This window comes from Nematolebias whitei, chromosome 1, assembly GCF_014905685.2.
Source record: "Nematolebias whitei isolate Nwh7 chromosome 1, NemWhi1, whole genome shotgun sequence".
Lineage (NCBI taxonomy): Eukaryota > Metazoa > Chordata > Actinopteri > Cyprinodontiformes > Rivulidae > Nematolebias > Nematolebias whitei.
This window is the reverse complement of record NC_056498.1, coordinates 24,526,254-24,540,081: the sequence shown is the minus strand read 5'-3', so window position 1 is coordinate 24,540,081 and position 13,828 is coordinate 24,526,254. Positions and strand designations below refer to the sequence as shown.

Here is a 13,828-nt window from a genome sequence, read left to right as displayed (position 1 = left end):
ACCTGCCGATTCCGATATTGTTTTATAATCGACACCGTCAGGTGTTATAAGGTCACAATGCACCTTCAATTTTCAATCTTATTTTGTTGAAAAACATACCCTTGAACAATATCCTAGAAACAATACAAACTTGTTTTAACTGGCCATGAGGTAGTGCTCTGAAATATAAATGAAGTTCAGATAAATGTTGTTCGGTAAAATCCGTTTCTCATGCAAGTATCGGCCGATTTCCAATTTCCCAAAAATAAGGAAATCGGGGCCGATAAATCGGCCGGGGTGCACCCCTAACTTGTCTTGTAACCTTCTCAATTAATCATCAAAGTTCGTGCTCAATAATCCAGGTACAAAACCCAACAAATTTCAGTCAGGTCATCTGGACGGTTTCTTTTTTGGTTGAGACATTTCATCCTTCATCCAAAGGACTTCATCAGTCTGAGGAACCACAACAAACTCAGTCCTACAAGCAGCACATTCACATAGTGGGCATGACATTCCCCGATCTGTTACGAAAGCACGATCCGTAGTGTACTTCCGGGTCACATGGATCGCCGTTGTTTATGAATAAAAACTCTTAATTTACTTAGAAAATTACGTGCTCTATCTCCACCGATCTTCATGTAGCCAATTTACGCCATTCGTATTTCCGTTACAAATCATTGGTTAAGATGATATGCGATGCATTAGAGCTGACTCCCAGCCTGGGATGAATGAGAAAAACCCTGCAAGATACAGAATGAATTATTTCCGAGGTGAAACGGCGCCGCTCAGTGATGAAGCTACATATCAGCTTAACCATGACGTAAATATGTCATTGATCTTAACGGAAATACAAGTGACATAAATTAGCGACATGAAAATGGCGGAGGTAAAGCACATACTTTTCTAAGTAAATTAAGACAGTTCTTATTCATAAACAGAATTATACCAGTACATTTTTCTTATTCTAGCATATTCGACGACGATACGTGTGACCGGGAAGTATTCCATTTAGCGCATGTGCAAATAAACTACACTTTAAGGATCGGGTTACGTAACAGATCGGGGAATGACGGGGCCAACCAGTTTGATGGTGATAAGATGGTTTTGGGGGCTCACGCTCTCCCTTGACGACTCCTCTGAGGCAGCCATGGTCAAAGTGGTTCAGAACATCAAAGTTCATGTTCAATAATCCAGGTAAAAAAATCCAACAAATTTCAGTCGGGTCATCTGGACGGTTTCTTTTTTTGCTGAGACATTTCGTCCTTCATCCAAAGGACTTCAATAGCTTGAAGCTAACTTCTCGATTCTGTTTTTGTGAGTCAGAAAGTGTGAAAAATGGGAAACAACATTGGCAGGTTTCAACTGTGACTGACTGAAGCAAAAAGAGAATAAATTGCAATATGACATGACGAAATCAGGACAAACAAACGTGCACGTCATTTCCAGAAATGTCACAAATGTCAGAAGTTATTTTTATTTTATTTATTCATTGTTTTTGCTATGTGTTGTCATGTTTCTATACGATGACAAAATTTGTGCTCTGCATTTAATTAACCCATCGCACCTGAGATACACCCAGGTGGAGCAGTTGGGGATTAGGTGTCTTGCTCAAGAACACCACGACATGTGGGCATGGTGGGGAGTTGAACCGGCCACTTTCTGGTCCAAGGTCAGCTGCACTACCTATACACCACAGCGCCCCCCCCCCTTTTTATTTGCAGCTACCTTGGCACACATACTTGTTGTATCAATTCAATGTGAATCCATGGGAAAATTTGCATATTCACTCGCAGTTCTACCTCCACGTAGATGCCAACAGCCACAGCCACGTAACATATAAACTTTACAGCTTGAGTGGTAAAAAGCTATTTTCCTGCTGAGTGTGCACATAAAATTATGAGAATACTAATAATAATAATGTTCCATTGACTACACAGTAACAGATGAGTACAGTAAGTTCTACCAAACGCTAAAAGATGGATTTTCTTCCATTAGCTGCAGCAGGTCTATGATCTGATATTTCCACAGCAGAAGGTAAAAAATGAGAGATGAAATATGGGGAGGGCTGGTAAACCACTCGCAAGCTCCACATCAGCATCCAAAGACCACAGACCACACACAGCCGGGTGCCTTTTACATTTATTTGCACAGGATTTTTGGACATAATCAAAAAGGCTTGCAGAGTATTTCAAGGTATGTTGCAGAACTCTTCTTCTAGAACCAGTCTCAAAAGGAAGAGTGATGTTGCATCTGATGCAGGTTTAAAAATGTTAAATTAGCCGTTTTTCTTTTTGATTTAAAATATTTCCTGTGCTGACGGACATACAGGAAGCGCTCTTTTCAAGTTTTGGGGATGGCAGCTCTATAGTGAATATGCACTGAGTGTATTCTTGGCATTCAACGCTTCAGTTGGAATTGACAAAGCTTCTTGGTTGAAAAGCAAATTGTCTTCAACAAACAAGAAAATATGTCCAGTTTTTGTTTTGTTTTAAGGTTTAAAGTTACTCAGAAGCCCTTAAAAAAAAAAAACTAAAATTACCTAAACAAATACGACAATTTAACCATTGCCACTCAGGTTTATCATAATACAGTATTGTATTCCACAGCGTAATTTGAGTATTGAAAAAGAATGAATCCGAAATGGATCTCACCCAACCCAAGCTGTTATCCTTGCACCACCTTCCATAACAGGAATGTCTCCACAGCAGTGCATTTACAAAAGAAATGCAGGAGATAGCTGCCTAGAGTAGCATTTTTCCTTAAAAAAAGAGCGATAATAGGGATTATTACTGGCTTATGTGCAAGTACCAACATCTTTGGCCCCAACAGATCTTAATGGTCTCCACAGTAACTTTACAATTTCATTCAGTGCTGCAGTTCAGACAGAAATCTACTCTTTACCTCTGCGTGGCACTCAGACTGCCATCGCAGTCATTGCCATTACATTTAGGTTGTCCAAACCAGACTCAATACTCTCCAACTGACTGATGGAGCATTATTCTTTTCTGCTAAATGAAATTTGGCAGAGGAGGAACTAAAAAGAGTGTGATTTAAGGAGTAGAGGCTTTCAGCATGCACAGCGTGTGAATGTGAGCGTGTGTGGGAACAGTACGACTGACACCTCTGGCCTCAGCGTGGCTTCATTACTATCACAAAAGCGAGAAAGCTGTTTTGCAGTCTAGCTCCGGTCGTTGAGAGAGTGGACTACGGTGGGGAGGGGACTCTGGGGCACAATGGAAGAGGCTTACTGGTGGTAAACTTGCATGTGGATTCATGCACAAACAAGCAGAACGCAGTTTACAACCTAAGTGGTTGGCCATTCAGAGACAAAACGCCCAAGAGCCTTAAAACAGCTTTGATGTTAAAGAAAGATCAAAGATTTGTTTTTCTTATTCAGAGTACGTCGACCTTTAAAACCTCAAGGCCCAAGATCTGAAAACTAACATAGTTTTGAAGGCAGATCCCAAAACATGTGAGGCTCTTTTAGCCTATTTAGAGTTTTCTGTTTTAAAACTATAATTAGCAGAACACCAAAGAATTTCTAGTTCTGAAAAGGTATTTACAAAAAGATGTTTCTCACAGCTTCTTACATCTTGTATACCTCTTTTGACTTCATTTTAAACATTTACACAAACAGAAAATTTTCCTTGCAAAATGATAAATATTTGATGAAGAGGATTGTCACTTCATTATGCAAACAAGAACAAATGATCACAAGAAAGAAAAAAAACTGGTAAAAACCTTGTAGGATGTAGCAAACCAAAAAAAACAGAAAAATCGTTACATGCATTTTTCTATTAAAACAGGATAATCAACAATAATGGTTCCTCAATGATATAATTAAGTCTAAAACATCTGTCTAAATACACACCACGTGGCTAACCACACAAACAACATAAACATATAGCGTCTATATCTCTTCTTCGCCTCGGCATTAAGGGAGGAGACACATGCACTTAAAATTCCATATCAATGCAGTCATGTGTTATTGTAGCCTTGGGTAAAAGCAGGGCCATTAATGGTCTGGTTATTTTATCTGCATGGAGCCATTCCTGAGCGATAAATCACCGGTGGCCCATATGTGCAGGCCCAGAGTCACTTTCTGTGCGGAGGAAATGCAGGTTCTAACATTCTAGTCTCAACACCGGAGTGTAACGGCATGACTTGACTTTCTTTAGACTAGAAACCCAAAGAAAAACCAACATATCTACACCAACTATCAAACCAAGTTCCTTGGACCTTTCATTTGCATTCAGCGCTTGTACTTTATCTTCAGGAAGCTGCAATGCTACTTTCATTTGACTGCTTTTAAAGAAAAACAGAACCCCAGGAGCACCTGAGCAGCAGTACGTGAAAAGTGTGTCACGAGTCAGATAACTACCAACCCTCAGGGCTACTCCTATAATTAGCCCTTTCTAGTACTCTTCCAGCATAGACTGAGGCTAAGTGCTGCGCAGAAGATGCTTCGTTTTCGGTGACCTGGATGTTCCACTGGTATGACTTCATGTATGTTTGTAACCCCCCCCCCCCACCCCGCTTTCACTCCCTGCTCAACAAGTCAAAGCTTCACTTGCAGAGTGATGGATTGCTTCTGCTAATGCAAAGGTAAATATCAAGGATTTAGACAGCATAATGTGTGCCGAGAGACTTTGGTAAGAATTCTTGACAAGTAAATACCTGCCATAAGGGGGAAAAATAAAGAATGGTTTATTTGTTTATACATTCAATGGACACTTCATTAGGTACACCAGTTTAATTGCTTGTTAACACAAATAGCTAATCAGCCAATCACATGTCAGCAACCTAATGCATTCAGGCAGGAAGTTACATATTGGAAGAATTGTCAAAGAATAACTAGAATAAATCACAGCTTGTCTATGATAAAAATGTACTTTTCTAATTGGCAGCAAATGACTAGCTTGTTAGACCAAAGAGCATTCAGATGTTGGAGTGGGAAAGAATAGAAAAAAAAATTGTTTCAAAAATTAGAAAGGTGGTACATCTCTTTCCGACTATAAATATGACAGAATACCATGCACAAGTTGTACAATAGCACATTAATTAGGAGTGCAAAATGTCATAAAAACTGAAACATTAGTCTCTTTATGCTGCTTTTAAAGGCATCTGCCTGGAGCTCATGCAGATATCTAAGACCATATTGTGAATCCTATTGGTTTGAGAAAACATCTACCAGTAGGCTAAAATGAACAAAATTTGACCTGAAAATGAATGTTTTGTAAATGGCCATGTCTGGTTTTAGGCCTGCATATAGCCATGATTGGATAAAAAAGGAATTCATACGAGGCTCAAACTAGGGCCTTCACCATAACAACAATATCAGTGTTTCCCTTACCATTAATCAAGAAGGGCACCTCGCCCTATCAACACAACCGTGCGCCCCGTCTATCAAATCCCCCACCCCCCATGCAACTCCGCCACTTCTGGACGGGCAGCGGAGACTGTAGCAGCTCAGCTCAGACTCAAAAACAACCACAGGCAACACAATTGTAGCGCTTCGCTAACACTGCCAAGAACTGCTGGCACTGGCTATATAACCACGTAGAGCTATGTTAACCAACCCCACCCCCACCCCTCGCATCAGCAAACGACTAAGAGGCGAGTGCCCTCCCAAGGCAAGTAACCTAGTGGCAACACTAAATTTGGTATACTCCCTTACAGTAAACAGCAGGTTTAGTTGGGTGAAACGGTAATATACATTTGTAAAGTATATTCACAATTTTGATGACCTATTTCATGACATTATCTGACACATCTACATCCATTCAGCTTGCTTGAAACGTGTCAGCTGTACTTACAATTTTTCCAAAGCAGACAATCCAAAGAAGGATCCATTTCTGAGTTCTTGAATCTTGTTGTTGTTGAGAATTCTGTGGGGGAAAAAAAAAACGTGTAAATGAATGGAAATCCAAAATGAAAATGAACATTAAAAATGACAACAGATGGGCGTGAGAGAAGCTTGCAATGTAACGTGATGCATGCCCTAAGCAGCTGAGGTTGTTTTGTCCAGTTATCCCGCATCAAGTCATATTTAGGATGTGGAAGAAAACCAAAGTGTCGTAACAGCCACAGAATCTAAAACATCAGCAAGGAATGTGTATTAATTAAACGTGAAGGTGGAATCAAAAAGGATCAAATATCTTTTTCATTTAGGGGAAGGATGCCACACAGCTCCACGCTGACACATAATGATACGTCTTGCTTCTTTGTATTCTTGCCTTCCTCACCTTTTAATAAGGGATCTAAAGAAAACCTCAAACAGAAAACTTTCACTATTTTTTCTCTTTCGTGTATTTCAGGCAGTGTCTCAGCTTGAAACGGGTATCCAAACTGATCTGCAGGACAAATGAGTGATTGGTAGCACACATACAGAAGTGTTTTACCAAACCAAATAAGGTTGGGTTTCTATAAAAATAAAGTACACAGTCTAAAGGAAAGATACAACTACATTGAAACTAGTACTCCTTGAAAAAGTGAATACCACCTGTCACCTTGCAGGCCAAGGTAATCAAAACAAAGATCAACTGTGATCTTGTGATCAAAGTAAGTATTGGGGAAGATTCTCAACTCCTACCACAAGTTTTTAGTTGGATGTCTGTAAAACTGACTGACTTTTTTTTTGGTTGCTATGGTTAATTCATTGTGTTGGCACATCTTGAATCGGACTGCCTCCAAAAGTTCGATAGTAGATGTCCATCTAATAATTACCTTCTGAGAGATTCATTAAAATCTGTCCAGTGGTTCATAAAATATTGCAAACAAACTAACGGGGTTGATTCTCGGATGAAAATGGAACTCCCCATGTACAGATAGATGACATTCAACAAATGTTTTTTTGAGGTATAAAAGGAGTTATCTTAAAGTCCAACAAAGCTCAGTCAGGTCATCTGGATGGTTTCTTTTTTTCTTGAGACGTTTTGTCCATCATCCAAAGGACTTAAGTGCAAAGAGCCACAACAAACTCAGTCCCACAAGCAGCACACTCACATCGTGGACCAACCAGTTTGCTGGTGATAAGATAGTTTCTGGGGCCTGCCCTCTCCCCTGTCAACTCCACTGGGGTAGCCAAGGCCAAAGTGGTTCAAAACATCAAAGTCCATGCTCAATAATCCAGGTAAAAAAAATCCACCAGCAAAATGGTTGGTCCACTATGTGAGTGTGCTGCTTGTGGGACTGAGTTTGTTGTGGCTCCTCGGATGGATGAAGTCCTTCGGAAGAAACACCTCAACAAAAAAGAAACCGTCCAGATGACCTAACTTAACTTTGTTGGATTTTTTTTTACCTGAATTATTGAGCATGAACTTTGATGTTACTGTATCTTAAAGTCATCTTATCTTAGTTTCTTCACAGAAATGGTTAGAATGTAGAAATTTTTACTTACCACAAAATTAGGGTGCATTTGGCTGCAAAAGTGCACTTTTCAAGTATTGTTATTCATCAAAAAAAATAATTTATGTTAACCAGAGATCTACTGAAATTCATGCACTTTTGCTTTGGCTTCGTTCCACCCTCCACCCTCAATCTATGCATGCTTACTAGGAATGCACCAATAAATCGGCCCCAATTGTCTTAAATTTGGGAAATCGGCCGATACTTGCACGAGAAACCGATTTTACCGATTTTATTAGTTTTAACAACAATTGTCTGAATTTAAGTTATATTTCAGAGCAACACCTCATGGCCAGTTACAAGTTTGTATTGTTTCTAGGATATTGTTCAAGGGTATGTTTTTCCATAAAATAATATTGGAAAATTGACGGTGCATTGAGACCTTATAACACCCAACAGTGTCGCTTATAAAACAAAATCGGTATCGGCCAAAATCTGAATCGGCAGGTCAGACTTTTTAGAAATCTGTGATCGGTCAGAAAACTGCACTCGGTGCACCCCTAATGCTTACGCTTTTCTCTGGCCCTACCTCTTCCTTATGATAGGATTGTACCAATGGCTTATTAGAAACTCTTCTGTTGTCAGTACAAGACTTAACAATGAGAAACAACACCTCTGTTAACAATAAGTAACATGAAGCTAAGAATTTGATCAGAGATAGTAGGAATTTAACTACCAGCATTTCTGCCACCCTCAGGATGTCTGCAGCTAAACTGCTTACATTTTCAGATTATGAACCGGTCTGTGAATTCTGTTTGTTCCAAGCCAGATCTTAAACATTTCAGGCAGGAAGTCTCGTCTCCTGAGGCATACAGTACATAAATCTGCTTGAGCTCAAGCCAGGAAAATGCTGAAACGGGGATCTACCAAATCTCACATCAAGTCTGCTAAAACAAATGACATAAATCTCAATGACGTTAACCAAAGAATCATCTTGAAAATCCAAATTACCACTCTTAAAAGACTTGAGGACAGTTTAGATTTTATCTTGGCTTGTTGGCGAGTAAATATGACATGACAAAATATGGCAAAAGTTGTCCTAATTTATTCGTCTTACCATATCTTATCCTGAGAGATAGATAAAATGACGAGACACTACTCACCTCCCCCAGAAGTGTGTTGCTTTAAGAACAAAACGATACTCTTTCAACACATTCTTTCTGCTCAAGAGGCTTTTATGTTAAAACTGGTAGGTATGAAAATCTGTACCTCTTCAGTAGGTTTTTGAATACATTTCTGACTTAAGCCAGGTTATAAAAAAAAAAAAAAAAAAAAACTTGTTCTACTTGAACTTAAAATTTCTTTACCATTGAACTGTACTGGGATAAACACTTCATAGTGGTTCAATAGTTGAGGTGCTTCTGTTTCCTATGAACCCCCTTCTCGTTTCCACTGTATGCTGGCCCAGCTACATCCTACACAACGTGGATGGATAGCGGCAAACATGGAAAACCTTCAATGTGAAGCCAATCATAACACTGGTGTGGGACTCATTAAATTGGATTTTCTGTTATTTTTAGCCTAGCGGAGGTCCTAGCACCACCTAGCAGAGGTCCTGAGATGATCTCAAGAAATAAAACATAACTACAAAATAATGTTTTACACTTTATAAACACTATGATAGTTATAAAACATAAAAACAATAGTCACAAGGATATTTGGGGTTGCAAATGTTTGACTTTGTTATTTTTCAGGTCAGAGGCCAAAATGTTTGAGAACCACAGATTTACACCATAGTGTGTCTGGATAAGACCAAAAATAAATCCTTTTAGGGCATGCATGACAGCCGGCACCTATGTTCTCATTACACAACAACTTCAAAGAGCCACAGCATGACAAAAAGGAAGAAAACAAAAAAATGAGTAACGAGACGTTTGGATTAGTCTACTCTAGACAATGTAAAAAAAAATATGGTTGAGATCACATTTAATCAGATTTAGAATGTGAAATCCCAAGAGAAACATCCTGATGCATGCTCAATAATCCAGGTAGAAAAATCTAAAAAAGTTAAATCTGGTCCTCTGGACATTCAAAAAAAAAAAAACAAAGCAACAACAACAAAAAAATGTAGTTTTTTTGTTGAAATGTTGTTGAAAACAAAATGGTTTTTTTTGTTGTTTTGCTTTGTTTTTTTTTGTTTTTTTTGAATGTCCAGAGGACCAGATTTAACTTTTTTAGACCCAAGAGAAACAGTTTTATATGCACATCTTTAAGGAAACAAGTCCCAAAATCATAATAATAATAACAGATTCTAAGTTTGCACTGTTAAACTAGTTAGGTTAACAGAACTCTACAGCCTGAGACCGACTATCTTCCTGAAATTAATCCATCCTTACTCAGCAGAGAACTTATCTGCTCCTTTGAATAAGATTTTAATTGCACCTAATAACAAGCTCCATATTAAGAAACATGAGCTGGATGAGTAAAGAAAGTGTAGTCATTCATGTAGGCATTGATGTGCAGGTTGAAACTTAAACAGCTACACAGAAATAGTCACTCGCACAATTATGCAAACAGTACCCAGAAACCCGATTTGTCTCTCGGAGCTAAAGGCTAAATTCAAACCCTCATCAAAAAAATAAACAAGAAAAACAAACTTGGATACAAAGATTTAAATTTCTATACATTTGCAGGTGACCAGGACCCAAATCAGATTTATCACGTCGACTTGAATGTAGAATTAAAAACAGTCTACATCATTGTCAAATGTGCATCTGTAATGGTGTTTCAAGAATTCACCATTATTACTTTAGTACAAAGAGAAGAGCAGTTCTCCTAAATATAACTGAAGCAAAAATAGGTATAAAGCCTTATTCATTAAGAATATAACGCCACAAGGCTCACTCAAGGGTGGTGTTAATAGCTGAAAGTGAATCTAATCCCATCAGAGTCTACATTACATTCTGGTTTTAAAACCCCATAAGGCTTAACTTATATCCTGAAGGCTTTCAGAAATACCACGCAGACATGGTGTCATGTGTATTACTCATTCAAAAGTGAAAACCTCCTCCTTACACTGAATGGTAGCAAGTATAAAATAGAATCAGAATTTTAGAAGTCTTTCTCTTACTACACCCCATCCACAAATCTTGAACCACCACAATCTTGGGGAATCAGTTTCCTGTAAATTGGTCAGATTGTTGAAGTCAAATAAATTCAGCAGGATAATTTTCTGTTGTGCTCCCAGCTATTCCCTAACAAAAACAGGTTAGACATTTTGAGACTACTGTATTGTTTATTTCTTTTTACAGGATCACTTCAGATCAGTGTGTATCGAGGATAACGTGAGCTGTACCTGCTTATAGGAGACAGATCGTCCGTCTGAAAGCACAAATCAAATTTACCTGATAGGAACTGAGCACCACATACGTACATGACCCTCATTCTTCAGAATCCAACCCTTTCTGTTGATCACCAAAAGCTAGTACTTACTTTGCCTATCTGTCATTTGGTATATGGCAGTGTAGTCTTCATATTTGTAGTGCGTATACTGTGCTTAGAAACCAAAGTACACTGGTCAGTACAATGTAATCGTCAATTTATTTAGATTTTTAAGCGTATTGAACATTTTCAAATTTCTCTGATGCTTGTATTTGAATAAATGAACAACAAACTTTGTACAACAGTTGGCTTTGCATTAAAAACATGTTATAGAATTTATCAAACAGTATCAAAGCAAAGCGCTGCATACCGATAAGATTGTTACAGAAGCGTTTAACTGTGTTTAACGTATCAATGACACGTGCCTAATGATGTGTTATGTATCATTGGGCACTTTAAGTGGGTTTACTGAAATTCTTAAGCTTTTCTAGTGGGTACACTCCGTATGCCTGAGTATCACGTAGGCCACACCACTGGTATATGCTGCCAGGAAATCTGATTTTGTTTTTTTGTTTTCCCACCATTGTGCGCATCCAGCCACAACGCAGGATTGGACCATATTCAAATATGTGAAGAAGCGTGTGATCATATTTAAAACAAACAGTGTACTTTGTCTTTCTACCCACCAGCAGGTTTTGAGTAGGGACGGGGCCGATCCGATCCGGTATTGGGCTCCGATACCGGCAGCATAATTTACGTATTGGATTTTTCCAATCCAACCTGCAGAGATTTCCGATCCATGATGCACGTTGGCTTCAAAGTATGGAATGGATTTCCTGAACAGAGGCGTGTCTCATGAACCCAGAGTAACAAGACCCGCCTCACATTCAGGGAATCCAGTTCATAGTTTGCAGCCAACTGAAACGTGCAGTAGCACTGTGGCTAACGGCTAACCAAATTTTTATCGAAACATGTCTGCTGTGTGGAAGTATTTTACACTAGAAACATCACAAAACAAGACAGCAACGTGCAATATCTGCAGAGCCATAGCGCCACATTAAACCACGGTAAAGTTAGTTTTACGTTGGACATTCGAGCTCTGTGGCTTCCGTCGAGACGGGCAGACTGAGCGCAGCTGACTGAAATCAGACTGCCTTCTCCGAACTGAATGAGAATAACAGTCCGCTGAAGCCACAGAGCTCGAATGTTTACCGAGAAGTTGCTAAACTTCATCGTAATTAATGACCAATCGCTATCAGCTGTAAAATAAACGAAGGATGTCACAGCTTGATACTTGCAACCAAGATATAGTTTACCCTCCAGGAGTTATTTATCAGTACAACAGTAGATAATAATAAAAAGCATATGAATTGAAAAATACAAGAAAAAATATATATAAAATATATATATATATATATATATATATATATATATATATATATATAACAAAACAGCTACTTTATAAAGCGATGTAAAATACTAAAAACATGAACATGTCTGTGTTGGTGTATGCCATGAACTTAGCAGATGTTTGAAGCCATCTAATCACTTTAATATCCACTTTAAAGCTAGGAGAGAAAAAAAACTAACAAGTTTTGTGTTAGCAGGATTTAATTCTAACTTTGAAACGTATCCAACATTAATAAAACTTACCTCATGTTGCCTTTTTGGACATGCATATATTTGTACAAAATGTACTTGCCTATAGAGAGGAGGTTATTACAGCCTCATATAAAATCAATAATGATGATGATATCAGGGCAGTATCAGCCGATATTCCAGATTTAGGGATCGGGATCGGATCGGAACTTAAATCGGTGCATCCCTAGTTTTGAGTCGAGTGGTCATCTAATTGTGACGACGCAATCATCTTCCCTACAACAACACTGATTACATTTTTTTTTTTTTTTTACTTAAACTGCTTTGGTATCACAGTCAGAGTTTATTTATTGTCATTCACATCTCATGTGGTACATGTGGTGGAGCGAAATTATGTACACAGGGTCCCAGTTGCATCCAACAATAAAATGTAAAAGAAAAACAGTAAAAAGATCCAAGACATGAACTAAGAAAAACATCAACTAAATATACACTAAACACTCATAACATAAATTTTTTTTTTTAAATTACGTCGAACATCAGCACAAACATGAACATGAGTCTGTGTAAGCAGATGAGCACGCATGAACACAGCAACATTGAAACAGATCAGCAGCAACATGAAACAGATCAGCAGCAACATGATATGGTTTTTCACAGTGATTATTCTGGTTAGAGATTCATGAGTCTAACAGCCTCAGGGTAGAAGCTGTTCCTCAGTCTAGTGGCTCTACACTTAATGTTTCTCAACCTCCTTCCTGAGGAGAGTGGGGTAAAAAGTGTGTGTGCTGGGTGAGTGGGGTCCTTCATGATGCAGGTGATCCTCCTCCTACATCTCGAGGTCTAGATGTCTGTGATGGTGGGGAGTCTGACTCCAACACACTTCTGTGCAGCCTCCACCACTCTCTGCAAAGCTTTTCTTTCTGCAGCTGTGCAGCCTCCATGCCACACGTTGATGCTGGAGCACAGGATGCTCTCCACTGCACACCTGTAGAAGGAGGTGAGGACTGAGCTTCCCAGACCAGCTCGTCTCAGCCACCTGAGAAAGTAGAGTCTCTGATGAGCTTTCTTTATCAGGCTGGTGGTGTTTTTGGTATCTTGTCTTTGGTATCTGACTGATACCAAATTTTGCTGTATCACCCACAGCTAATGTAGGTCAATACATAGTTCCCATTACCGTACCAGAAACTAGTCATACCGGACACCTGCCATCATGGTTGGATACTTGTATACAACCTGTACATTTAATGATGAACGTTAATTAATTAAACAGGGGCGGAGGCCTCCGTGTCCAATTGTCCCCCTCTTACAATTAGGCCTGTCGCAATAAACAATAAATCAATTAATCGCATGATAAATCAAAATTATCTACCTCATTTTCATTTATCGGCTTTATCGTTTCTTCGTGTCTCTTTCTACTGAAGACACTGGATGACAAAAAGCTCAACTCCGGTGCTCTTCACTGACCCCTCCCTTTCCTTTTATCCATTGTAAATCCAAAATCCATTTTAGTTGTATTCTT

At 38.8% G+C, this 13,828-nt stretch overlaps 1 protein-coding gene across 1 annotated transcript in view; it reads right to left on the bottom strand.

The window, feature by feature from the left end:
• The window catches only part of adgra3 (adhesion G protein-coupled receptor A3), a 39,902-nt gene that overhangs the window by 23,920 nt on the left and 2,154 nt on the right, over positions 1-13,828 (bottom strand). Inside the window, exon 2 of the mRNA XM_037675958.1 lies at positions 5,796-5,867. Within this exon, the coding sequence (XP_037531886.1) occupies positions 5,796-5,867 (72 nt within the window). The remainder of the gene's footprint in view (positions 1-5,795; positions 5,868-13,828) is intronic.